At 57.6% G+C, this 27,142-nt stretch overlaps 1 protein-coding gene and 1 long non-coding RNA gene across 5 annotated transcripts; one reads left to right on the top strand and one right to left on the bottom strand.

Moving 5' to 3' along the window:
• The first annotated feature begins 1,504 nt into the window (after positions 1 to 1,504).
• On the top strand, positions 1,505 to 27,076 carry CBX7 (chromobox 7). 4 transcript variants are annotated; one of them, XR_008426286.2, is made up of 8 exons: positions 1,506 to 1,800; positions 3,989 to 4,032; positions 10,715 to 10,780; positions 15,591 to 15,657; positions 18,304 to 18,655; positions 19,025 to 20,175; positions 25,531 to 25,687; positions 25,905 to 27,076. XR_008426286.2 is itself a non-coding variant. In XM_024579153.4 (6 exons), the coding sequence occupies exons 1-6, from the start codon at positions 1,732 to 1,734 to the stop codon at positions 19,180 to 19,182; spliced, it is 753 nt and encodes a 250-aa protein (XP_024434921.1). In that variant the 5' UTR covers positions 1,505 to 1,731; the 3' UTR covers positions 19,183 to 22,380. The 4 variants fall into 4 exon arrangements, 3 of the variants coding, with proteins under 3 accessions (XP_024434921.1, XP_024434920.1, XP_024434922.1); XM_024579153.4 differs by lacking the exons at positions 25,531 to 25,687; positions 25,905 to 27,076 and having other exon boundaries at positions 1,505 to 1,800; positions 19,028 to 22,380; XM_024579152.4 differs by lacking the exons at positions 25,531 to 25,687; positions 25,905 to 27,076 and having other exon boundaries at positions 19,025 to 22,377.
• On the bottom strand, positions 3,012 to 8,686 carry LOC112321680 (uncharacterized). The gene is made up of 3 exons (XR_011651053.1): positions 8,497 to 8,686; positions 4,990 to 7,823; positions 3,012 to 3,651 (listed from the first exon to the last, which is right to left on the bottom strand). It is a non-coding gene; the product is annotated as an uncharacterized lncRNA (long non-coding RNA).
• Positions 27,077 to 27,142: the final 66 nt, after the last annotated feature.

Below are 27,142 nucleotides of genomic sequence, written 5' to 3'. Positions count from 1 at the left end.
GAACACCAACTCCACCCACGTTATACGCCGTTGTTGTTGTGTATTTTAGCTCTGTTTTTTTCTAGAAGACGGGGTTATCGTTTTGTATTATCAATGTTCTGCATTGCTCCTTATTCCCCACTGCACTAGACCTCTGTCTCTGATCGTTGTCCTCCTGCCTGAAGTGCCTCCGTTGGAATCTCCTTCAGGCAGGGGTTGCTAGTGATAAAGTCTTAGTTTTTGTATTTGTCAATGTTATTATTTCACTTCGTTCTGGCAAGATATTTTCACTTGGTACCTAGTTTCTGAAGGAAATTTTCACTGGGTATATAATTCTAAGATTTTATCTTCTCTCAGGAATATATATATATATTCCTCTGCCTTCTGGCTTCTGTTGCTCCTGATAAAAACTCAAATATAAACTTGTCACTTCTTTTTTCTGTGTGCCAGACAGAAACTTTTGGACTTTATTCTGAGGGAAATAGGGAGTTATGAAAGGTTTTTATGTAGTAGGGTGGCCCAGTCAGATCTGTCTTTTAGAAAGCACATTCTGGCATCGTGTGGATAGAGGGTCGGAAGGGATGGCAGCTCCTGAGAAGGACGTTGCTGGAGTTCAGGGACAGGAGACGGGCAAAGTGTGTGGACGGGAAGAAGAGAGGCAGGACTTGGGGTCAATTGCGGTAGGCGGCGGGAACCGGAGGGACACGGAAGATCCCCGGTTCCTGGCGAGGTTGAATGAAGGTGCCAAGCGAATACAGAAGGCTGGTTTGGGGTGGGGGTTATGATGAGTTCGTCCCAGACCTCAAGAATACACTCATTCCACAAAGAGTTGAACACCTACTACGTGCCTAGCGCCCAGCGTGCTGGGGTGTGTTGCGGCTTGGATCATCGTGGCAGCATAAATCCGTTCCCGGGCGCACCTTTTTTCCGCCGCGGCCACACCTGTCGCCAACTATTGCCTAGCCCGGGGCCCTCAAGGAAGGATCCGCGTCTGACCCGGACGTGTCTGCACTACCGCCTACGGACCGACCACGGATGGATGGAACGATGGACGTGGAGGGGCCTGCTCAGTACTGGCCAAACTGCGGCGCTCCAGAGCCCGAATCTAGGGAGACGGCGGTGCTGCGACGTCGCGACGGATAGGAAAACCTGGGCTGTCTGAGCCCTCCTGCAGCGCAGGGGTCAGCGCCGCGGCCCCGCCTGCTTCTTTGTGGGAGGTAAGGCAGAGGGTCTCCTCGTTCTGCCCGTTTCTTCATCTGCCCGACCCAGGCCGTGCCGTTTTTGGTCCATTAGAGTCACCGGGAGGATTTCAGGAAATGCGTGTGGGGGTTAGGATCCCGTGCGGCCCCAGAGCGGAGAGGCGCCCACGCCAAATAAGTACCGCTGGCCGGCTGCTTTGGTGAGCTGCGCGTGTCCCGTGCCTCCCGGGAGGGGCGGGGCTCCACAGGGGGAGGGGCCGGTGGATAAGAAGGGGCGGGGCCTGTCGGGCACGAGCCGAACCCCGCCCCGCCCACTCTCCGCGCGCTCTCGCGCTCGCTCGCTCGCGCTGAGGAAAACGTTGCGCAGGTTCATAAATGGAACGTCGGCGGCGTGAGGGAGCGCGAGGGGGTGTGCGCGCGTGCGCGTGCGCGTGCGCGCCCGGGCGAGGGTGACGGGGTCCCGGCAGCCCCGGGCATCGCGCGCCGCAACCGCGGCCCCGCAGCTCCGCCCCCGGCCTGGCCCGGCCCCGGGCCCGCTCGTCCACCGCCCCCCATGGAGCTGTCAGCCATCGGCGAGCAGGTGTTCGCTGTGGAGAGCATCCGGAAGAAGCGCGTGCGGAAGGTGAGGCTGCCGGGGGGCGGCTCCCGAGACCCCTGTGGGGTCCCCTCCTGTTCCCAACAACGTCCCCTCTACGCTGGGGACGAGCGCGAATGTGGGGCAGGGCCCCCAGGCAGCCCCGCGCTTTTGGGCTCGTCTCCCCAACTCGTGACTCAGTTTCCCCCAGCTCCTCGTAGGGCAAGCAGAATAAAAGTTGTCGCCCCGGGATGCTGGGGGCCGCTGAGCTTAGGATCGGACTTTAGGGATCCTGAACGCCATCCTTCCTCACCACCCCCCCATTCTAAATGTGGGGGGACTGAGGCCCAAGTTGAGGAGACGGCTTGCCTAGTGCGTTGGCGTCTGAACTGGGTCTCGAACACAGGACTCTGGACTCTTGCTATCAAGACCTTTAAAGTTGGAGGCGGGGCTTCGGAATAGCTTCCAGCCTCTAAAGTCTTAACTGCTGGACTTGGACCTTTTCCGATCGTCTCTACACCCCCACCTCCATCTTTCTCATTCTCCTCCGAGTGCACACCCCTCTGTTTTCCCCACCCCAACTTTCAGCCCCGCCCGGCAAGGCTCAGTGAAGCCGCCTACAGCGCTCTGGCTTCCTCCAAGCTCCTCCCCCTTCGCCTCTGGAACAGACACCCTGCCATTAAGGAGGGTTCTGCTGGGTTCGGGCTCCCGCCTCTGGGCTGGACTTTGTGGTCCACACTTCCTGTGCACATGTTTGCAGAGCGGGGTCGCCGAAGCCTGGAGGTTGGGGATGACAGCCCTAGGGGAAATTTCTTCTCCTGGCACTCACCACCATCCTTTTCCCCCGAGTCCTCTCTGCAGCCCCTTGGGCGGCTCCAGTGGCAGGACTGGGAGGGGTCCAGGGACAGGGGTCCTTGCTTCAGTAGAGGTCACTGCCTCCCATTTGACAGCGGCAGAAACTGAGGCCCAGGCAGGGGGAAGTGAAGTCACAGGACACAGGACAAGTCACAGGACAAGTTAGAGAAGGAGGTAGAGCAAGGAGCTCAAGTTGGCTGGTTGCCAGCTCATCTTCTTTGGAGAGAGAAAACTCAGTCCTGGCATCTTGGGCCAAGGCTCAAGGTCAAGGTGGGCTGTGAGCTTTTTTTTCCACCCATCTCTGATGGAGTTGAAATCTATCTTCAGCTTGGTGCTGCTCCTCCGTCTCCCATCCCCCAGAGTTTCCTGGATTTTAATTTATTCCACAGAGCCCAGTGCTTTTCCTGAAGTGTAGCTGGAGCAGGTACAGTGACCCCTTCTGCACGGGGCCTGAGGGGGAGTGCCAGAGAGTGAGAAGCATCATTCTTTCAGCCATTTACTTAAAATGAATTTATTGAGGATCTGTTATGTACCAGGCGCCGTTCTGAGCCCCGGGGAGGAGAACACCCCGTCCCTCACAGAGCTGGCATTCTGGCAGAGCAGACACTCAGCGCACGAGGAAATAAAAACAGACGCCTTCCAGCCAGGCTTGTGCTACACAGAAAGAGGACTATGAGGCGGGAGGGATGGCATTAGAAAGGGTGGCCAGGACACGCCTCTTTGAAGAGGTGACATCTTGGTCCCAAAGTCTCAGGGTGGGCGGGTTTCACCCAATGCATGGGGTTGGCCTGGGAACTTTTAAAGATCCCTGTCCGCTGTGAGGAGCAGAGGGGCCTGGCTCTAGTTTCTAACTACTAGAGGGGTGGCCATCATTTCTGCAGGTGGAGAATTGTCAGCCTTCTCCAGGGTCCTACCAGGGTCTTTTGAGTTGAGAGTCCTCAAGTCACTGTCCTGTCATCTCTGGGCCAAGGGCAGCCTCTTCTAGGAAGGGGGCTGGTGGGATTACAGCTGAGGAATTTTCTACGGTTTGGAGAGTCTTCTGATCTAAAAAGGAAAGAGAGTTGGGGTCTTGGCACTTGGACTCTAGCCGCTGGGTCTTCGGTGACGCACGCCCCCACGTGGTCCCCGTTTCCACGAATGATGTGAGCTCGGAGCTTCTGCCACAGGAGCCCTGGAGGTGTTTGGGGCCAGATGCACGTCTGTGCTGTGGCAGGGCGGGTGTTTGCGGAGGGTCCGCTGGGTTGGTGGGGATCGGTGGGGGTTTCTCTGGTGTACGTGTGTGCCGGACACCTATCTGCAGAGGGGGTGAGGCCTTACTGTCCTGTGAGGGGTCGTCGGGGCAGCTGTATATCTCACTGTGCCTGCTTCTCTTTCTTCCCAGGGCAAGGTCGAGTATCTGGTGAAGTGGAAAGGATGGCCCCCAAAGTAAGGTCCTTTGTGTGTGTGTCTGCCTGCCTGTGTATCCCTCCATCCACCTTTTGCCGCCTCTCCTGCCTAGCTTTTAGCTCCAGCTGCTCTAGCAATTGGCCAGTGGGCATTGATTCAATCACTTTCTCTGGCTTTCACGTGCCCCTCTGCCAGCCGAGGGGCTTGGAGCACATGAGGGTCAAGGTGGGCCCCAGCTTCCCTTCTCACCTGCTCCCCTCCAGCTAAGTTCCCTCTTCTGTTTGGGGGCAGCTCTCCCACTCCTTCTGGCTTTTCCTGCCACATGGAGGTGAAGCCCAGCATCTCCAGTTCAGAGAGGCCTGCTGGCCAGGCAGGGGGACCCCCCAAGTCGTGGCAAGTACAGTGCTGGGCAGGGGTTTATGAGACTGGTTAAGACGAGGCTAGCCAGTGGGGCATGAGTCCTCAGTGCCACAGAACTAGGGACAGAGTCTGAGCCGCCTTGCCTTTGGACCGCACTCTCCAGTCTACAGAGCAGTTTCCCATACAGCCTTGTGAGGCTGATGGGGTGATAATCATTAAAGATGTAGAAACACGCTCAGAGAAGGTAAGCAGTTTGCTTTAAGTCACACAGCAAGTAGGGGCAGAGTTGAACTAGACCTCTCCATTTTCAGGTATCTCCTCTGAGCCTCCTCCATCTCATTTGGGGAGGCAGGCAGCTGGGTCTAGAACCTCTCCCAAGTCTCTCCACCTCTCTTGCTGAGGCCCAATCAGGAACCTTCACACCAACCAATCACCTCCCAGCAGGGAGTTGTGGAGGGGTGGGGAATGAGCAAGTCGTGGGACCTACCCATTGGTCTGTGGGTGCCCCACCTCCCTGCCCTGCCTCCCAGAGACTGCCTCCCAGGGGACTCCTGGAATCCCCTCTACCCAGAGCCTTAGCTGTCTGTGCCACTGGCTTTCTGCTATGCTGGGGGGATGGGGGGGGGGTGTGCTGACCTGGTATTGAGTCCTGGGAGCATTCTGGGGCATGGTGGGGAGACACAGCACTGAGGAAGACGGCCCATACTGCCTCCGCTTCTTTCTCTGCAAAATGGGTTCAGTAGTCCAGGCCCTGCTCCCTTCACAGGCTTCTTCACCTTGTGGGGTGAAAGGCTTAGGTGCGTGTTCAGGGTGACTGCAAGCATCCTGATGATTGGGGTTGGTGGCCAGCCAACCAGATGATGCACTTGTCCATTCCTCTGCCCCTGCTGCCCCTTCCCAAACACCCTGCGACTGAAGGAGGGTCCCTTCCTCCACTGGGCAGATGGCAGGTGGACTTCTGGCCTGGGTGAAGGGGCAGTAAGAGTCGGGGAGAGCTAGAAAAGGAAGAGGCCAGAGCCGGCAGCAGGAGCAGCAGGAGCTTTGGCTGCCCCTAGCTCCTGTACCGGGAGGCACTGCATGGGCGTGGGGTCCCAGCCCAGTGGCCTTGAAGGCACTGTGGGCTGTTTTTCCTCCTCTGTAGCCTCCATCTTTCAAAAGATTTCCTTCTCTAAGCAGAGGCACTTACCAATTGAAAGTTCCTTCTCCCAGTTTTATTAATCCCAAATGAACATGTGTGCCCATCAGAACTCCCATCAGCAGGGAAGGACCCCACGCTCCAAGGGCAGTCCCTCCATGTATCTGCTGGCCTGAGGCCCACTTGCTTCTTAGCATGAGAGACCACCAGATGGGCCCTCGTGACTACCTTTTATGACCCCCCAAGGGAGCCCTGTTTGATCAGATGACTGGGTGTACCTCTGGCTCCCCTACACTTTGGTCCTGTTCCTGTCCAGCTGTGAGCCCTTGGGCAGGTCCCCCATATAGTGGAACCATTGCTTCCATATCTCCAAACTAGAATAGTGAAGCCTCCACCCAGCGTCGTTGTGAGGATCGGATGGTGGCTTAGATAGTACCTCGTGCGTTCTCCACCGGCCAAGCGCTTAGTGAGTGTTTGCTGTCAATAGGTTTGACAGCTCGGCTTCTAGGTCCCCTGCCCTCAGGGAACTGGAGGTTCCATTTCTCACAGGAGCTCAAAGTAGCCTAGAAACCATTTGGATCAATCCTCAGATGGGGAAACTGAGGCTCAGAGAGGGGAGGTCAGTACAAGAACATAACTGCCAAACCTGTGTGGTGTGATACCAACTTCATGCCATCCACTGCATCACCCCACTTCAGCTGGGGGAAAACAGCTTCAGTCAAGGGAGAAGAAGGAGAGTCAGGGCTCTTTTGTAACCCATTTGGTCTTCAGTCTCCTCTCATCAGGGGGTCTGGCTTGGAACAGAGCCTGAGAAAGTTGGTGGGGAGTGGAGAGCCGGGCAGGCTGTCACCTGCAGGCCCGGGAGCCTTCACTAGGGCAGTGACAGCCTCAGTGGCGAGAGGGGTCAGATTCTCCTGCTCCACATCCCTCTCTTCACCCTGGCTGGGGAAGCTTATATGAACAACAGAATACTCGCCCTGTGACATGCCCCTGTTAAGCTGTTCCATGCTTTGCCTGTTTTCTCTGGAAACAGCAGGCAAATGACTGCCCTTCCTCCCCAGCAGGTGGGGCAGAGGAGCTATCTCGCTATTTCTGGAAGGTACAGCAATGGCACAGAGAGGGTCTGGGGGCACAGGAAGGGCTGGAGTAATGGGGCAGAGGATGTTCAACCATCAGCTGCAGGCGCTCTCACCCCAAAGAGACTCTCAGAGGTCCCACTCTCACTGCACCCTGCCCGGGACTGCCACCTTTCCCACTAGTGAACGCTACCACGTCTCCCAGGGAGGGCTGTCTCCATGGATCTTTCATAATGATGTTGTCAGTGGGCACAGCGATAACCAGGCTGTTCATCAGTAAGCCCCTAGTATGATCAGGCATTGGCCCCTTTAATTGACTTGTGGCAACCCGTTTTACAGGCAGGGAGAAAGAAACCCTCAGCAGGAGAGTCCTTGCCCAGGGACTGATTTGAACTACAGGCTGCCTGACCCCAGGACAGGGAGGCCCAGACCCTTTGTTACACAGTGGTCTGTGGCAAAGGTGACCGAGGATCTCTTGTATGTTGGCCTAATGGCCAGTTCAGTGGGAAGTGCTCAGGCAGTGGAGCCAGACCAGGCTGCCTTTGAACTCTGCTCTATACCTGTGTGACTCAGGGCAAAGCCTTCAACCTCTCTGCACCTCCATCTCCCCACTTGTAAATTGAGGCGCTGGCCTCACGGAGCCCTGGCTGCCCAATACAGCACAAGGTCCCTAACAGTGCCAGAACCACAGGAGACACTTTTTTAAAAGGCTGGGCAGTCGCGTCCAGGATTGCGGTCCTGGCAGTCTTTTGCACTCTCTACGATTTTGAAATAGGTTTAATTAACGTTAACGCTTGTTTGCTTGTATTATGTACCACACCGAAGTAAGTGCTTCTCAGGGCTTAACACAACTAATAGTCACATCAACCCTAAAAGATAGGGACTACATTGGTAGCCCCATTTCACGCAAGGATAAACAGAGGTCTGAATCGCTGGCTCAGTCACCCCTGCTGGCTCGCCCAGACCCCCACCGACCACCGTCTCATTTTGAGCAGGATTACATTAGAGTTGGGCTGGGGAGCCTTGCTCTGCGCGGCCTTGCCCTGTGGGCCGCCCCGCCCCCAGCAGGACCGGAGCTTGCGCATACCAGGCTCAAGCAACTGCTGGTGCCTGTTTACACGCCTGGGTAGGGCTGGCGGTCACGTGGCCGTGTTTACCTCTCAGCGGGCGCGCCGTCCCCGCCCCTAACTCCCATTGGCTGGCCAGGTAATCCGGTGTACGCGCTACTCCAGCGTGTGCGCGCGCGCGCGGCTCCCGTGCTGCGGAAAGAGGCGCGGGGCGGGGCAAAGTGAGCCCTCAGCCCCTCAAGGGGCGCTCCGTACCCGCCCAGCCCAAACACGTTACTCTCTCACCCCACCCGACTAGCCTCTTTCGCCTAGGCTGTGGGCTATGCAGCCTGCAGCTCCTGTCGTCCTTGTGCCGGCTGTTCCCGAACCGCGTCTGTCATCACTGGCCTCTGGATTGCCACTCTGCAGAGGCGCGTTATTGGCTTCCATTTTAGGGGAGCCCAAGGTGTTCCACAGACGCTTGTGCAATCCACGTTCCCTTGCCCTCCCCTAGCATGGAGCAGGGCCTCCTGCTGCCCAGTCTCATCCTGTCTATTGCCTCAGATCCCACGGTTGGATGCCCCAGGCCAGTAACAGCCCCCTCTGAATCTACCAACCCTTTCCTTGCACTCACTGTGTCCCTGGCCCCCAGGTCAGACACTGAGGACTTGGACAACCAGTAATTGGGCAGTGCCCCTCTCCCAAGGGTGTCCCGGCTCGGTGGGGAATCAGATATGGTGACATGTGAAGTACCTAAAGGTAGAGAGGGTGGCCGAGATTGAACTGAGTTCTATCCACACACTGCCCTCTCACTGTCTCAGTGGCCTTGGCAAGATGCTTACCCTCTGGGCCTCAGTGTCTTCATCTGTAAAGTGGGGTCACCTACCTCATATGGGTGTTAGGAAGAATGGATGGGTCCTTGGCAGTCTTCTGCACGCACTCCTTGCTGTTACTGTCTGTGGTGGTGCTAGTGATTCTGAGATGAGGAAGCTGAGGTCCAGAAAAGGTTAGGGACTTGCCAGGAACCATACAGCAGTGACATAAACAAAAAGTGGGCAGGGCGATGAGGCAGTGGGCAGGGCAGAGAGGACTAGAGCAAGGTGGCGTCGTTTAAGCAGCTAGAGAAAGAGGGAGGTTGAAGCAGCCCACAGCAGGCACATACAACTCCCCTTTCTTGTAACTAGTTCCATCTGAGGAAACTCAGCCTTTGTTTTGGGGGGAGGAGGGATTGGAGTCTTTGCTAGCCTCTGGTTGCTCATAGTGTGGGTTCCCCATCCCAAAAAACATATATATAACCAGTTTCAGTTTCACTTTTACTCAGGGTTATCGAAACTGCAGTGCTTCTAGAGCCGTTGCCAGAGCACCTGGGGCAGGGCCTGGGCTGGGTGCTCTGGGCAGGGGTGGGGGAAGGGGGTTACAATCTGCCCACTGGGACACCAGCTGCATTCATCAGTACTTAATGGCAGGTGCCAAATGCCAGTAAGGCCATAGAGGGGAGGGTGCGTCCTGCTGGGAGTGGGGCAGGGAAGAGGATCTCAGGGAAAGCTGCAGGGACCTGGCTCCTAAAGGATGCATAGGAGGCCTCTGGAGGGACTGGATCAGGGAGGAGCACAGCACATACAGAGGAAGAGAGGCGCGACCATGCCCGCTCAGGCTGAACATGTGGCGCTTGGGTATGGGCTGGAAGGTCCTCAGGGCATGGACCTTCACTGCCGAGGGAACATGAAGTAGCTGTGCAGCAGTGTCAGTGGAGAAAGCAGCAGAGGCTCTGTCCTTGGGCAGCTTGTTGTTCATTATCTAGATTAGTTGACTGTAGGTTTCACAGTCCCAGGAGGGTTTACCATGAAGGTTTCAGCTCAGCTGGTTTGGAGACCATGGGGGCAGGGGCAACGCCCAGCCTCTCTCTGCTTCCTGACACCTCCCTGATGCCTGCTCACCTCCCTTCTTACCCAGCAGAGCTGGGTGCTGCCTCAGCCAGAGTCACAGCCCAGTGCTTGGGTTTTGTGTGTGCGTGTGTACAAACACATATTGGCGTGTATTTGTGTGAGTGCACATATGCACGCATTCACGCATGCATGTATGTTTTACATTTTAAATTTTTATGTGCTAGCATCTGTTTATAGTGAGTGATACTGGTTTTCCCAATTATCTAAGTTGTATAGAGTTTGTTTTTCAAATAAAATCATATACATGAAAAAGTGAGCTACTTAAAGGCAGATACTAAGTAAGTAGCAGTGCAGGCGGAACAAGCATGGCTGAGCTCAGGAAGTGCTGGGCTGTCTCAATGCAGGTCTATCCTGGCAGGGGGTGGCTACTCTCTGGTCTGGGATGGGTGGAAGAGCCCCTGGGGGAAGTCCTACGGGGCCTAGCCCTATGATGGCAGGCACTAGACGTTTGCCAAGTTTCCGCTGGATGCTGGGTGCCGGCACGAGGGCACTTCAGACTGGCCTTGAGGGCACAGATGTGTGCCCAGAAGGAGGGAGCAGCTCAGCCTGGCAAGAGAGGCTGTGCGAGGCTATGTTCGAGGAGGGGTGGGGATAGAACGAGAGAGACGAGCACAGAGCGCCTCTGTGTGGCAGGTCCTGCGCTAGACACTTGCAAACGTGGGTGCTTTTTTTCGGCACAGCCCTCGGGGAAGACATGGGGAAGTCGAGGCACGGGGACCTTAGGGAAATTGTTCAGGGTCTTACAGCTATCAAGGATGGTGTGGGGATTTGAACCCAGGCAGTCTGGCTCAGAGCCTATGCCCTTTACCACAGATTTGCACCTCTTCTAGGAAGGGGATATGGGGCCTCCAAGTCCTGCCCTCTTGCAGGCACCCCGTGCTCCTCAGACAGACATGGGGTCTGATCGGGAGTTGTACACAGACATTTAGAGGGCGGTGTGATCAGTGCTCAGAGTGAGGGGAGTCCTGCTGTCATTGGATCCCTCAGAAGGCCCCTGACCTAGCTTGGCTGGCCAGAGACAGCTCTTAGGAATAGGTGACAATTTCCTGGACCAAGATGGGGCAAGGGCTTGCAGACACTGGGCTTTGGTGGAGCAGCTGTGGCCTCTGTGAATGACGTGGGGAGCAGGGCAGCTCTGACCTCTCTTTTCTCTTCCAGGTACAGCACATGGGAGCCAGAAGAACACATCCTGGACCCCCGCCTGGTCATGGCCTATGAAGAGAAGTAAGGGGCTTGGCCTGCGGTGGGGCAGGTTGACAGGCAGCCTTGGAACTTTCCTAGGGAGACTGCTGCTGGCTTGGCTCTCAACCAGGGGCATAGGCGTGGGCATGGGTGTGGGATCCTGGCAGAGACAGCCCCGTCTAGTCTGCAGCTGAAGGAGGGTGTTGGGCACCAGGTCCAGGGCAGCTGGGGGCCCTGGTTCCTTTCCTATTGCTGGGTGATGTTGGCTGCTTCCCTCCCCTCCCCAGGCCTCAGTCTCTCCTCTGGGGTTACTGGGGCTTCTGCTGTGCCTTCTCTATAAGGTAGAGGTTTCGCTGCAGTGATGAATGTTAAAATATGTCAGAGTGATGCCCTACATGAGAGCAACAGCAATATCAGTAATGCCCAGGCATGCCCTCGGGGAGAGAGCAGAGACTTGCTCCCTGGAGATTCCCTCAAAGGAGAAGGCAATCTGATGAACATCAGAAAAAGCCCGGGGTTGGTGGGGGTGGCTTTGGAGATGGGATAGTTAAGTTCTGGTCCACCCCACTTTGCCCTGTCCTAGCTCAGTGACCCTGGCAGAGCCACCTGCTCTCGGTCTCCCACATCTGCCAGCACTCTGCTGAGAGGCACAGGTGGGTTAGTCCGGGGCAGCTCCTCCGATGGCCATGCGGGCACATCGCAGCAGGAGCCTTCGACACCATGTCCTTTCTCCCGGTGTGGGGGCCCTCGGACCACAGTGGAGCCTTCCCTTGTGCTCTGTGAGCCCAGAGTTACTGACCTCCTGCCAGCAGGCAGCCCCATCCCGCAGCCTCTCCCCCACCACTGCCCTGTACAGCGTGAGCCAACTCCTAAAATCGGCCCCTCTGGAAACCCCCTGAGACAGGCATGAGGGCCTCCTCTGCCAGATGGGGAAACTGAGGCTCTGAGGAGCTGTGGGACTTGTTCACGCGCCTGACAGCTGGGAAGGAGCCCAACCAGGACCCATCCTGGGCTCCTGTCTGCACGTCAGATGCCCTGGCTCCACCCCTCGGGCCCCCTGGGTCTCATCTCTTCTCACCCAGGAGACCTCCTGCTGTCAATTCAGAGGACCAGTTCCCTCTGTTGCTGCCTTTGAACATGAGAGGCCCCTGTCCCGCAACTTCTTTCTGGTTCCCGAGTGCTTGTGGGGCCGTGACCCACATGGCTGTGGCCCTGGGAGAACCCTGTGGAATAAATACCCTGGAGTGTGGTTAGGGGAGTGCTGGGCAGGCACCAAAGGCCTGCAGCAGGTCCCAGCTCTGCCCCTGCCAGCTGGGAGGTGTGGGGCAAGGCCTCCCCTCTCTGAGCCTCAGCTTCCCCGACCGTGAAACAGGGACCACACGCTGGCCTCATGGGGCTTTCCTGGGAAGTACAGGCACGGGGAAGCACTCTGTGAACCCCTGAGTGTGGGCTCACACGTGTGAGTGTGTTCTGATGGTAACTCGGGGTCAGCTAGTCATTCTCTGATTCTTCAACAAGTCTTCACTGAGGTCCTGGCATGTGCCAGGCGCTGTTCCAGGTCATGAAGTGCCACAGGAAGGCCCAAAAGCCACAGCCATCACTCCCCTCATGTGGCTCTCGTCCACACTAATGAACGTGTACGCTGTCAGCTGGTGAGCACAGCTGCAAAGATGGAGTAGGGACAGGGAGAGGCGTAGGCGGGGTGCTGGTCTGCCTGGGCAGCTTGCTGGAGGTGGTCCTGGATCTGGGCCTGAGTTAAGTGAGGGAATGAGCCCAGTGGGCGTTGTAGAGAACGTCCAGGCGAGGCCCCGTGAGTGCAAAGGCCCTGGGGTGAGGGCCTGTGTTTGAGGAGCAGCGTGGAGACAAGTGTGGCTCTGAGTGTGGCTGACGGGAGTAGTGTGAGCTGGGAGGCTGGGGATGGGGGTGGGGGGTTGGGGGTAATGTGGGAGGACAGGGGCTTCTGAAGGCTGCGGGAGGGCAGAGGCAGTCCTGGCTGAGGAATGGCGAGATGCTCTGAGTCAGGAGTCAAGGGTTAAGAACAAGCTGGGAGCTCGGAGACTTCTCCAGACGCCCTGTGTGGCACTGCCCTACTCCTGTCAGGCTTGGTGACAAGGGGCGAACGGGAGTGGTGTCTGTGTAACACAGGCTTTGCAGGGTTTTAATGAACACAGAAGGGGGCCTGCCAGGGGGCTGTACTGGGGAGTCCCTGCATATCGCGGGGACTGCGAGGGCACCGAGGGCTTGCTGGGGCCATGACCCTGTGGTGGCCTCTGTCCTTTAGCCCTGGACACAAGTGGTCAGAGTGTCCAGGTCTGACAGATACCAGGCTCCAAGTTGGTAAGGATTGGACATACTGCAGGCCCCCACCTCACCCTCTCACCCCCCACCCCCTACAGTTTGCTGGCAGGATTGGGGGTTCAGGCTGCAGATAGGAAGCCAGGACCATGTGACCTGGCCTCAGGCCCGCCCTGTGGAGCCTGACTGGGGTCCCAGGCCTGCCCCTCCCAATTGTGGGCCAGAGCTTAGCATCTTCACCGGCGAGGGGAGGTGTGAAAATTTGCCTAGTGTGAGTTACTTAACCTCTCTGCCTGGGTTTCTGTGGTATGAAGTGGGGCTGGTGGCAGCGGCGCCTCCCTGCAGGGCGGCTGTGAGTGCTCGCATCCACAGCGGGGCCTCTGGCACGCAGCGCGTGGTCGTCGCGGTAAACACCTCGTGTGACTACAAGAAACGTGTCACTCTCAGCATTATTATTTCCCCCCAAGGCCTTTCCCTCCCCCCCACTTCCTCCCCTCTTTCTCTCTTTGCTTTTTCTTCCCTTCCTCCTCCTCCTCTTTATCATTTTAGTCTCTCTGCTTCTCATTTCCATAAATACCAGGCACATCTCCTGTTTCTCTTAAGAGCCCCGGCGATCAGCTGAGAGTGGAGCCTCTTCCTCCAGACAGGGACACTGAAGCCCAGAGAAGGGAGGTGACCAGCCAAGGTCCCCCATGGGTCAGGGTACAGCTGGGCCTGGAATGGGGTGTCCTGGTGCCCGGCACACTGGGTTCTGAGAGAAGCTTCTCAGCCTCAAGGGCTTGGGAGGTCTGTCCTGGGTAGCCGCCAGGAGAAGGTACCCCAGTGCCCTGCGTGCTTCTTTCAAATGCTGTTTCTAGGTACCCCCTGCCTCCCCCTGCCCTCCGTAGAACTGCCAAAGCCCAATCCATCAGGAGGGAGGGCCTTCACCTGGCACATTGCCTCCAGGAGCCCTGCAGAGACTAACATGCTGGAGGAGGGTGAGCAGCTGTCACATAGAGGAGGGGACAGTGGGAACAGCCTCTCACGACTTGTGGGTTTAGCTGGGCTCAGATTTGGAGACTGGCCTAAGGTCACACAATCAATAACGGGGAAGAGCACTGTTAGACAAGAAAGTAACTCCCATGGCTGAGAGACTTCTGAAAAGAAAGGGCTTCTTGGGCCATCCTGCTAGCCAGCAAAGGACCAGGTCGCGGGCGTGCCATCCACACCACCAGCAGCAAGGCCTGGTGGGGACACCATGTGTGCGCTGTCCCCGAGTCGGCTGATGGGCGCGTTTGCACAGGGGCCGGCAAAAGTAGGTCTACACTTGTTCATAAGGAAAATAACACAATAATTAAGAAATAAAAATACAAGGAAAAACTGCTTTGTGTACTTACAACTGTAACCCTACTATTGCCTGCCTGTCCATTATGTTTTGGGGAAGAAAGATGAAAGTTTTTAAAGGTTTTCCCCAGGTCACAGATAGGGGGGCGGGAAACGGTGAGGTGGGGGCAGCGCTATGACAGACGCAGAGGCTGTGAGGAAGGAATGGCTACCACTTGTGGTAGGTTGCAGGTGACAGTCCTGAGAGTCTGCGTGCGGGCAGAGGGTGGCGGTGGCCGGTGGCCAGCTCCCAGAGGTTGACTCAAGGCCCCACCATGCAGTTTTAGGGATACGGGCCCTCTTCTGTCCTCTGGCTACTGCTGCTTGCTACCAGGCTGACCGCGTTCGCTCTCTCGCTGGCCCGCTGGAGTTTAATCTACAGCATCTCAGCGTTTTCTCTCATCGGGGCGCACCCCCTGCCCTTACATTGCTGCTGCCGACCTCACGGCCTCTGCCATGGGGGGCACGGACAGTGCGAAGGGACCTGAGGGAAGTGGGCAGAAGGAAGTGCCTGTGAATTCCCTGCCACTTTAGGCCCTGTTGTTGGCATCTCTGGGGTGATTCCTGGGGATGTGTTGTGTGTGGCTTTGTCTGTGACCTCAGGCTGTGCCTCTGCATGTGGGGAGGCCCCCAGGGCAGGGGGGTCTGTCATCTCCCCGGGACTCAGTGCAGGCTAGTTTCCCTCCTCTTCCCAGACCGAAGAGTCCAGACAAGCAGGAGCCTGTTCTCTCCGCCTGCCTTGCAGATCCCAAATGAGGGATCCCAGGTGGGGTCAGGGCCATCCCCATCTCATCAACTGCCCTGGGACATTCGGGCAAACTTGGTTGACACTGGAACTCCATTTTTGGGAGGGTGGCATGTGGAGCAGAGCTCCAGTGTGACCCTGGAGCCCCCTGAAGAGCCACATGTGTTTGGAGACGCCACGCAAGGTCTACCTCAGCGTTTGGGACCAGTGGCTGGGCCTTGCCTTTTGTTCGCTGGGAGGACTGAGGCCCTGGGAGTTAAACATGTGACCCCATTGTTACGGCCTAAAGAGAGCACCAAGGAGGAGCCCCTTACTCCAGGATTTGGGAGTGCTCTGTGGAGGGTGCTACCTCCCCCATGGGCTGCAGAGGGCAGGGAGGGGCGGGCGGCATACTTGCCCTTAAATGTCACCAGTGTTTCCTTCTCTTCTGCCATCTGCCTTGCACCTCAGGGAGGAGAGAGACCGAGCGTCGGGGTATAGGAAGAGAGGTCCGAAACCCAAGCGGCTCCTGCTGCAGGTAACCCACCAGCGTTGGTGCCCACCCACAAGTCCCCGTGCCCACCCTGCAATTGCCCAGCTAGTTGCGCTGAACAGCTTGCCCCTCCTCCCCCCGCCTCAGCCCCACCCAGGGCACTGTGGGTGGGAGGCACTTACCAGGCAAGGTCCAATGGAAGGAGTTGGGGGAGTCGGAGTGTGGGGCTGGTGCCCCCCTCTCCAGGAAGGCAGCCTGGGGGGAGGTGCTATGGTGAGAGGGAGGGTGGGTATATGGCTAATGGGCTCTGAGAATTATAAAAGCTTGGAATCTTATAAATGAGCCTTTTTGATATTCATAGTCCCCAAAACGCAAAATTGTAATATTTGACATCCTTAGAAAACAAAAACTTAAGAATTGAGAAAACATGGGAGCCTGGAATTTTAGAATTCAAGGAAAGGAGACTCTTGGCATTCTGGAACCATAGTGTTGGGATGCCTTAGCAATGTGTCGTTTCTGAGTGAGAAGAACCCTCAGGGCCTCCTTGTCTGAGTCTCCACCGCACCCTGCTGCCCAGGCCAGGGCTGCTTTGCCAGCCTCCCTGCCTTGCACTGGAGAGGGGATGCGTCTGGAGTGGCACAGTTTTGCAACTGGAGGCGGTTACGTCATGTGGTTGCCTCTCTGAGCCTGAGTTTCCTCATCTGTGAAACTGGGACGGTGGGGCCACCTGCTCTCCCTAATTCAGGATGGCCCATCTCGGCGTGTGGAGCCAAAAATAAGTCTTTTCAATCCATGTTCAGTGTGAGCCACATCCACCCTCCCGTCCACTCTTGATTGTGGATCACCTGAGGCTTTTGCCAGAGTAGACGGGCTTCCCCCCATGCCGTGGGCACGTTCCCTGGGGCTCAGTGTAAACGGGGCCCAGGGAGGAAAGTGGCACCTGTCGGACGTCGTCTTTGTGCTCAGCGCTCCCACAAGGAACACACGTCATCTGCACAGCAGACCTCTGGGGCAGGCGTGTCATCCACTGTGTAATAAATTCCCCCGAACTAAGCAACTTCACGCAATAAACACCGGTGATTTCACAGTCTCTGTAGGTCGGGAATTTAGGAGTGCACCAGCTAGTCCTTTAGCGGCTCCAGTTCAGGTTACAGCCCTGATGTCGGCCAGGGATCCACTCTCCTGAAGGCTTGGCGGGGGCTGGACCATCCGCTTCCGAAGTGCTGCTCACAGTGGGTGCTTGCAGGCTTGCCTGTGCTCGGTGTTGGCAGGAGGCCTGGGCCCTGCCATGTGGGCCTCTCCGGAGGGCTGCGGTGTGGCCATACAGTGTGGCCACTAGCTTTCCCCAGAGTGGGGGACCCAAGAGAGAGAGAGCAAGGGAGAAGCACAGTATCTCAATGACCTCGCCTGTGGAGTCCCTCCCCCCCCCCCCTCCGCGGCACGCAGTGTGCGAGGGGACCGCCCACCGTGTGAGTTCCCAGAGACAAGGACGGCAAGGGCCGTCCTACAGCTTGCTCACCATTTCACTGATGAGGATACTGAAGCTCAGGCAGGCCAGCAGTCTCCCCGGGGTCACACAGCTGGATTAAAACCCAGGCCTGGCCTCCGGTGCTCCCGGTCAATTCTCTCACAGTGAGACGGAGAAGGACGCAAATGAGTCCCTCTAGATCGTGGGAGAGTTTACCGGGCTTGTGATGGCCTGCAAGCCAGGCGGAAGGGTCAGGTTTGGTAAAGCTGCACGTAAGACGAGCCCTCCTAGCATTGGGTATTTTCCCAGTGCCCTCCCAGTTCAGCCCTCCTCCCATCACCACGGCAACCCACGCCCACTGATGGGCACCAGCAGGTGGGACTAGAGGAAGGATCCTGCACAGGGAATCTTTGCTCCCACCTGGAGATGTTTGACCGACGGGTCCTCTCTGAGGGCTCCCTCTCTTCCTGGGAACTCTTGGCCTCTGGCGAGAGGGTGCAGCAGAAGTGCTATCCCAGAGCGATCCAGGTTCTCCCAGCATTTCAGCACCAAGGCTCTGTCTTGGACTTGTATAAATTACCCCCAAAGTCAGTAAGACGAATCCCCAAATTGCAGACACCAGTCCTTGAGTAGTGGGAGGACCTTCCTTCCAGCTCATTTTAACAGGAACGGGGCAGGGCATTGGCAGAGTGCTGTGCCCACTTGGGGCCACGTGGCAGCTCGGGGCTGAGCCATGCCCTGAAGGGACTGAGGGGTGCCCGCTGGCTGCTGGCAGTGCCTGCAGCAGCCAGTGCTGTGTGTGCCCCTTGGTTAACTTGCCCCGGGGACCTTCAGAGCCCTCGGCCTCACACCGTCTCCCTGGGAAGCCGCTGTCTCGGCTGTGGGGTCCTTCAGTGAGCAGAGTTCCCTTCCCTATGATGAAGAATAATTCCTTATTTATCTGCTTCACAAATCCAGATCTGTGTTTTGTTTCTCTTGTATGCCCCTCCATGGTGTACCAGAGGCATATGCCTGTGGTCCCCATCCCTGAGCCCCGACAGCCCCCGGGGAGATGAGGCTGCCCTGTGGGGCTGTGGGCCAGGGTGGGGAGGGGATGCTGACGGCTGGCTCTGGGCCATGAGACCTGGGGAAGGGCACTGAGGCGGGTGGAACAGCATGAGCAAAGGCGCGGCAGTGGGTGGGAGGGCAGGGCTGACCGGCCATGCCCTGGCTTGCCCCCGCAGCGGCTGTACAGCATGGACCTGCGGAGCTCCCACAAGGCCAAGGGCAAGGAGAAGCTCTGCTTCTCCCTGACGCGCCCACTCGGCAGCGGGAGCCCCGAGGGGGTGGTCAAGGCGGGGGCGCCTGAGCTGGTGGACAAGGGCCCCTTGGTGCCCGCCCTGCCTTTCCCGCTCCGCAAGCCGCGCAAGGCCCACAAGTACCTGCGGCTCTCACGCAAGAAGTTCCCACCCCGCGGGCCCAACCTGGAGAGTCACAGCCATCCACGGGAGCTCTTCCTGCAGGAGTCACCGGCCCCGGACGCCCTGCAGGCAGCCAGCGAGTGGGAGCCTGTTGAGCAGCCCCCTGGAGAGGAGGGTAAGGTGCTCCCCCGAGGCCAGGCCCAGAGACCCTCAGAGCAGGAAAGGTCCCTTGAGTCATCAGGCCCGAGTGGCTTAAGGCCCGGAGAGGGTTTAGGGTACTCCGGAGGCCACACCCTGGCCCCTAGCCCAGAGCTCTTTCTGTGGTCATGCTCAGGGTGAGTTCTGGTCCGGCCAGGGAAGATAAACGTGGTGACTCCTCCCCTTTGTCCTGCCCTGGGCTAGGCCCTGACTTGGCTGGAGACTCAGAGGACAGCCTGGCGTGGGGGGTGCACTGTAGTCTGCATGCTGCCACCGCCCCGCCTCCCCCACGCTGTTGTCGATGCTGTCCTCCATCTGTCTGTCTGTCTTTCTCCCATGGCTGTAGCAGATGCAGACCTGGCTGAGGGGCCCCCTCCCTGGACACCTGTGCTCCCCACAAGTGAAGTGACAGTGACTGATATCACCGCCAACTCCATCACCGTCACCTTCCGTGAGGCCCAGGCGGCTGAGGGCTTCTTCCGAGACCGCAGCGGGAAGTTCTGAATCACCATTTTTACTTTTCTTAAACTGTTTTCTTTTGGGCTGGGGTGGGGACTTCCACAGATGGGGAGGGGTTGGGGTGGGGTAATTATTTTATTTAACAATATGGAACAGGAGGAGGGAGGAGGACCCAACACTCTCCCACCATCCTGCCCCTTTCTCTGTGGGTGACGTTTACAGGGAGGCCTGCGGGTCTCTGTCTGGTGGGGAGGTGGGCAGGCCTGGCGCTGTTCTGTCGGTGCGGTACTGTCTCCAGTGCAGAATGGGGACAAGGCCACCATCCCTTGGATGCCTCCATCACCATTCTTCTCTAGAGACATAGCAGCTGGTCCTGGGAACTGCAGGGGGGTGGAAAGGCCCAAACCCAGCCCCTCGAGCAGCCCACCCCTGCCTCTCTGGTTGATTTCCCTTTTCCTTTTTGTCGAGGGGAGGGGTCTTTATTTTTAACTTTGCACTCCTGCTTGGGTGCCGTTGGAGGTTGCCTTTGTCCAGCATGAGGGGCGGAGAGAAGGGGCAGGAGGAAGGGTTAGGGATTGCTGCGGGGTGTCCTGTGGGCCCGATACCCTCCAGAGGGGTCTCCCCGTTTCCCTGTGGGCGGCTGCCAGCAGAGCACCTGCTGCCGAGAGCTCCCCCTCGGTCCCCATCACTGGCCTGGGAGAAACACGTGCGCCCACCCAGCCGCACAGTTGTGCACCCAGCACCGCTGCTCCTGCCCTAGCGAGTGCGTGCGTGCAACTGTGGACATGTGCCGTGGGTGTTGCAAATCTCATGTTTAGAAACCCTGATCGGGTGAATGTGGGGTGATTCACAGCAGAGGAGAAGTTGCCGCGGGCACCCCGCACTCACCCCACCCGGCATGGCCCATCGTGTAAGAGGACCCAGGCCAGCTCCCTTGGCTGGGAGCTGTCCGCAGGGCTCCGGTCTTGGCGAGGTGGCTTCTGCCGCTCCAGGCACACAGGCGTGGTTTCGTGGCTTCTCCTGGCCAGCCCCCAGCGTGTAAGTGTCTGTGGGGGTGGGCTGTGCACCCCGTGAGCCCTGTGCTTTCTCCTGAGGGGCGTGTTCTCTCTGACTCAGGTGGCTTTCCAGCCCTTCCCACCACCCTCTTCTTCTGCCCCCTCTGCCAGCTCAGCCAACATTCTGAGGTGTGGGTGGTCCGGGAGGGAGAGTGTCCCACCACCTTCTCAGGGCAGCCTCAACTCCCTAACCCTTCCTCCTCACATCCTGTGCCCCTCTCTACCCACCCTCCATGCCGAAGCTGGGGCTGGCCTTATTTTCCTGGGGTGGGGAGGGGGGTTCTGCCCATGTCTTCCTGTGGTCACGCTGCAGTGGTTAGTGGCTCAGGCAGTTCACAAGCCCCACCCCGCCCAGCCAGCAAGGGGCTGTGTGTGCCAGAAGGAAGGGGCTCTCGTTCTCCAGTTTGCACAAATGTGCCTGTGGATTAGTTAGTAGCTTCCCTGGCAGTGAGGAGTGACTTATCCTCTATCCCAGCCCTGTCGGGGGGCTGGTACACCAGGAGAGCAAGTAAAAGCCTGGCTTCTTCCACCCCTCCACCATTGCCTCCCGCCCCCCAGGGGTGTCTCTCTGCTCCACTGTGTCGTGAGGCAAGGATAGGGCGGGTCCTCCCCCAGACCCCTTCTTCCTGAGTTCCCAAACCAAAGACAGCCTGCACCCATTTCAGTTTGGGGTACCCTACTGGCAAGATTCTCCAGTCCCTGGTCTCTCTCTTCTCCCTCCTTAACTCTTTGTTGTCCAGGGTCAATTCAGTGCTTCCATTAGGGGACAGTCCCCTCAGGGGTGACTTGATTCACCCCCAGCCCAAGGAGTTGAATCTAGAGGAGCAAGTGGGGGTGGGTCAGGAAAAGGAGGGGCAGCCATGGGACTGCTGGGAGGGGATGGTGGCTGGAGCTGGGTACTCTCCCAGGGCAGGGGCTCCCCGAAGAGGTCACTGAATGCTGTTGGCTCATGGTTTTGGGACATGGCTGGCCGTTCCCCAGGGGACACAGGATCTATTCCTGCCTCAGGGGCACTTTCAAATTGTTGGTGCAATTTGCAGGGTTGGGGGTTTGGGGAGCCTTGTGTGGAGTGAGGCGGCTGTCCCATGGGCAGCAGCAGACCTGTCTCTCACTCTGCTCTTTACGGCCCACAGGCACCCTGTGTAGCAGGGAGAGCTGAACCTGCAGGGCCGGCTTCCTGGGGAAAGGGCTGTGGCCTCTGAGGACCTCTCCCTGCTCCCCCACCCCCAGGACAGAAACCTCTGTGAGGGGTTGAGCGTGGCCTCACAGGCCTCCTCCCAGCCCTGAGTGTCCCAGCTGGGCTGGGGCCCGGCCTGAGCAGGGCCAGGTGGACCCTGACCTCCCACCTACCCCCCCACCACTGGAAGGCCAGCACCCGATGGCATGGGGGCTTAGAAAGATTGGACCACCTGCCTCTCCTTCCTCCTGCCCTGCCCATTTGAATGTAGAAAGACTGGTTGGTACTTCCTTTTGCTGTGGGATTGGACAAGGAGAATGTTCTCCACCCCTGGCAAGGCCACTCGTGAGGGCAGTGGCCCAGTGCTGTTGGGCAGCCCAACAATCGTCATTGCTCCATTGAACCTATTGCCAACTGTCCCCTCCTGTCCTGCTGGGGGAAGGCACTGCGCTACGGTTAGGTGGTGGAGCTTCTGCTTTATAAGCGGCCCACCTGGCCTCCAGGGCCCAGCACAAGAAGCTTCCTTTGCACAGAGTGAGCAGCGAGCTTGGTTCAGACGAAATGAATGTACTGGGAGGGCCGGGCCTGAGTGGGAGCCTGCACATGCCCTTTCTGTGTGGGTGCGTGTGGGGAGAGCCGGGGTGGGCGCAGAGCTCGGCTTTATTTTTGTACTGATACCGGTAAGAGAATGTATAGCATCTATTTATTTAGATGATTTATCTGGTAAACGAGGCAAAAAATTATTAACTACATTAAAGATGATTTTAAAAAAAAGTTCTTGGGCATTCAGTTCCTCTTTTGATGGGGTCCCAGAGGTGCCAAGAAAAGAGCTCCAGCCTCCAGGCTCAGCCTGGGGTGTAGGTCCCAGCTCTGCCAGGTACTGGCCATGACCTTGGACAGGTCATTTATTTTTCTGTGACCATCACATGTAGGATGAGGACTAATTTGGTAATGGATGGGAAGTGGATGCCCACCCACCTTGGTGCTCAGGGTACAGAGGCAACAAGGAGTGAGTGGGCTTGGGGCGGAGTCTGGCCTTGCTGGAGGCTCAGACAACTCCCTTTAGAAAGTGAGGGGTTAGCATGCCTTGTGCTCAGCTTTCCGGCCTTGACCCTAATTTTGGATCCCAAAGAAAAGCTCCATAGTCATCCTGGTACGAATGTCCATCCTGACTCTGAGGTGCGTTACCTGGGCACAGCCTTCTGTGGCGGGCACTGGTACTGCGCTCTTTCTCACGGTAGACGGACTCTCGGGTCACTGTTAGCTATTCAGTCTGCACAGCGAGGGCACAGCGAGCCGGAGTGGGAGCCTGGGTCTCACTCCCAAACCCTTCTGCACAGCTTCACTCCCGTGGTTTCTGTTTCCCAGTCAGCCGGGCTGGAGAACATGAGACTGAAACTTTCAGAAGTAAACAGTGCGTTAAGTTTCAGTTTGTGTGCCTTTGGGAGTAGTGTGAGACCTGGTGCCTTCCGTGTTTGTCCTTCCAGGACATGAGTCACCCCTTTGTCCAGTGTCTCCGCCCTGCATGTGTAGCAGCCCCTCCCTACCCTAATCACTTAGTAGCTGTCTCTGTTAGTGTCCAGGGCTAAAGGACAGAGGCCACCACAGGGTCATGGCCCCAGCAAGCCCTCGGTGCCCTCGCAGTCCCCGCGATATGCAGGGACTCCCCAGTACAGCCCCCTGGCAGGCCCCCTTCTGTGTTCATTAAAACCCTGCAAAGCCTGTGTTACACAGACACCACTCCCGTTCGCCCCTTGTCACCAAGCCTGACAGGAGTAGGGCAGTGCCACACAGGGCGTCTGGAGAAGTCTCCGAGCTCCCAGCTTGTTCTTAACCCTTGACTCCTGACTCAGAGCATCTCGCCATTCCTCAGCCAGGACTGCCTCTGCCCTCCCGCAGCCTTCAGAAGCCCCTGTCCTCCCACATTACCCCCAACCCCCCACCCCCATCCCCAGCCTCCCAGCTCACACTACTCCCGTCAGCCACACTCAGAGCCACACTTGTCTCCACGCTGCTCCTCAAACACAGGCCCTCACCCCAGGGCCTTTGCACTCACGGGGCCTCGCCTGGACGTTCTCTACAACGCCCACTGGGCTCATTCCCTCACTTAACTCAGGCCCAGATCCAGGACCACCTCCAGCAAGCTGCCCAGGCAGACCAGCACCCCGCCTATGCCTCTCCCTGTCCCTACTCCATCTTTGCAGCTGTGCTCACCAGCTGACAGCGTACACGTTCATTAGTGTGGACGAGAGCCACATGAGGGGAGTGATGGCTGTGGCTTTTGGGCCTTCCTGTGGCACTTCATGACCTGGAACAGCGCCTGGCACATGCCAGGACCTCAGTGAAGACTTGTTGAAGAATCAGAGAATGACTAGCTGACCCCGAGTTACCATCAGAACACACTCACACGTGTGAGCCCACACTCAGGGGTTCACAGAGTGCTTCCCCGTGCCTGTACTTCCCAGGAAAGCCCCATGAGGCCAGCGTGTGGTCCCTGTTTCACGGTCGGGGAAGCTGAGGCTCAGAGAGGGGAGGCCTTGCCCCACACCTCCCAGCTGGCAGGGGCAGAGCTGGGACCTGCTGCAGGCCTTTGGTGCCTGCCCAGCACTCCCCTAACCACACTCCAGGGTATTTATTCCACAGGGTTCTCCCAGGGCCACAGCCATGTGGGTCACGGCCCCACAAGCACTCGGGAACCAGAAAGAAGTTGCGGGACAGGGGCCTCTCATGTTCAAAGGCAGCAACAGAGGGAACTGGTCCTCTGAATTGACAGCAGGAGGTCTCCTGGGTGAGAAGAGATGAGACCCAGGGGGCCCGAGGGGTGGAGCCAGGGCATCTGACGTGCAGACAGGAGCCCAGGATGGGTCCTGGTTGGGCTCCTTCCCAGCTGTCAGGCGCGTGAACAAGTCCCACAGCTCCTCAGAGCCTCAGTTTCCCCATCTGGCAGAGGAGGCCCTCATGCCTGTCTCAGGGGGTTTCCAGAGGGGCCGATTTTAGGAGTTGGCTCACGCTGTACAGGGCAGTGGTGGGGGAGAGGCTGCGGGATGGGGCTGCCTGCTGGCAGGAGGTCAGTAACTCTGGGCTCACAGAGCACAAGGGAAGGCTCCACTGTGGTCCGAGGGCCCCCACACCGGGAGAAAGGACATGGTGTCGAAGGCTCCTGCTGCGATGTGCCCGCATGGCCATCGGAGGAGCTGCCCCGGACTAACCCACCTGTGCCTCTCAGCAGAGTGCTGGCAGATGTGGGAGACCGAGAGCAGGTGGCTCTGCCAGGGCCACTCAGCCTCTAGGGGGCAAGGCAGGGTGGACTTCACGACCTGACCCGCCTTACAAACTACCACACACTGGGCAGCTTTAAGCAACACAAATGTCCCCTTCCATGGCTCTGGAGGACAGAGCTTTCTCTGGCGTCTCCCGTGTCTGCCACAGGTGGGGCCCCAAATCTCGGGCTTGTTCAACATCCCTCCAACCTCTGCCCTCACCTGGCCTTCTCACTCGAGTCCCTGTGCATGTGTCTCCCCGTCTTATCAGGGCACCAGCTGCATTAGGTGAAGGGCCCGCCCACTTCAGTATGGCCTCGCCTTAACTAGTTACGTGTGCAGGGACCCTATTTCCAGTAAGGCCACCCTCTGAGGTTCTGGGAAGGACACGAATGTGGAAGGGACACTCTCCAACCTGGTACATACATATTTCACATGTAGCATTGAAAACCTTGTCATGTATGTTGTAGAGACTGCGAATTGTGCCACTGTATTTGTATGTATTTGTTTATTTTTAGAGAGAGGGGAAGGGAGGGAGAAAGAGAGAGAAAGAATCTCGCACTTTCACAACCCAGCTACGTGCCCTGTCTGGGAATTAAACCGGCGAACTTTTGGTTCACAGTCCAGTGGGCAATCCAGTGAGCCACACCAGGCAGGGCTGATCTACCCCATTAATGCTCCTGCTTCAGAATGTATAACCCCTGATTTTTAGCAAGTTACGTAGCCATCCAAAATAAAGTATACATTTCCCAGACTCCTTTGCTGCTAGATGTGGCCGACTGACTGGCTCCTGGTCAGAGAGATGTGAAAATAAACTGTATGGCAGCGTCTGGGAGGGACCCTTCCTTACGAGCAGTTAGCGTGGTCATTTGCCCCTTTCTGCTCCTCTTCCCCCATCTAGCTGACGGAACACAGACATTGTGTGGCTACATCTTGGGCCAGGGGGACAAAGTCCACACATCCCAAGGATGACACAGCAGGAAGCTGGCAGCTGTGTGGGTCCTACATGCCTGTGGAGTGCCCGCTCTGAAGCTCATGCCAGATCTTGCCTGCTTGAGGTAAGCACCCACCCAGGGCTGCCGGGCTGCAGGACTCCGGGGCTCACGTCCACGTGGTACACCACACTCCTGCTCTGGCTGGAGAATTCCTGGAGTGTCGGCGGTGAGCAGAGAATGGAGACGTGTCGGGAGCGGGACAGTGGCTGTCTTGGAGGAGATGTCCTGGAGGTCCCCATGGATCTCTAAGATGGACCTTCTGCTTTGTCCTTTTCTCCAGGAGGAGGAGGCATTTTCAGCTGGACTCCGTGGCCGGATTCAATGACACAGTCAAGGGTGTGTGGTCCACATCGGAGCATCAAAACAGAAGGGAGCATCAAAACAGATGGGCTGAGGCAGGCAGAGATGCCTGGACTCTGCCCTACATTGCCAGGCAGCAGTGAGGACAGGGAGGCGGGGTGAAGGGACAAGCGTCTAGCACCTTAGACCAGGACGGCCAAGATCAGGGGAGAAACAGTTGGCCGGTGGGAGACCCAAAACATTCTCTGAAATGATTTTATGGACATATTCACAATGCACGCTTTCCTCTTCCTTTTCCTTCCTCCCGGGTGCCTGCCCGCCAAGAATCTTACCATGTCACGATCGTCACCTGCTCCATGGTGGCAGCCCCATGGCCCAGCCCACCCTCACTGGAACTTGACTCAGTTCCTCCCCAGGATGGTCCCGGGGTCCTCAGCTCTGTGGTCCGAGGACCAGACACCTTCATTCGTGTCCACGTGGAGTGCCTGAGCAGCCACGTGTCTGCCTGATTCTCAGCTGCTCTCCGCTTTCTATTCTGCTTTTGGGAAAGCTCTGATAACCACCACCTCACAGCCCGATCCTACTGTTGCTATAAAATGTATTTAATGTCAATGTAAATTCACCACTACATTTTTTCCTGCTTCTTCTTCATTGCAATCCCTAGGAGGCAGCTCCACCGAGTGTCCCCCGGGGGATGAAGTGGGAAAAGATGCGGGGGAGCAGAGAGTGAGGGGGGCTGGGAAGTTCTTGGGGCACAACGCCTGGAATGGACGCAGGTGGCTCAGGGGCAGGGTGGACAAAATCTGGGATCAGACACACGGGACAAGGCTCAAGTTTGTACCAAACCCACTCAGAGAGCTCCCCGGTCACTGTGTGGCTGACCTGGGTCCCCCACCCAAATGGATGTGCTGAGGTCCTACTCCCAGGGGCTCAGAATGGGACTGCATTGCAGAGAGGACCTTCCTAGAGGTGATCAAATTTAAGGAAGACACTGAGAGTGGACCTGATCTAATCTGACTGATGTCCTCACAGGCAGAGTGAGTTGGGACACACAGAGGGACACCAGGGTCTCACCAGAGGTCTCGCGCAGAGGAAAGGCAATATGAGGGCAGAGGGAGGAGGCGGCCATCCCCAACCAGACAGACAGGCCCCAGGAGCAAGCTCCCTGCTGACGTCTCGACTGTGGACGTCCAGCCTCCAGGACTGGGAGGGGAAATG

This window comes from Desmodus rotundus, chromosome 3, assembly GCF_022682495.2.
Source record: "Desmodus rotundus isolate HL8 chromosome 3, HLdesRot8A.1, whole genome shotgun sequence".
Taxonomy (NCBI): domain Eukaryota; kingdom Metazoa; phylum Chordata; class Mammalia; order Chiroptera; family Phyllostomidae; genus Desmodus; species Desmodus rotundus.
This window is presented reverse-complemented; position numbering and strand designations above follow the sequence as displayed.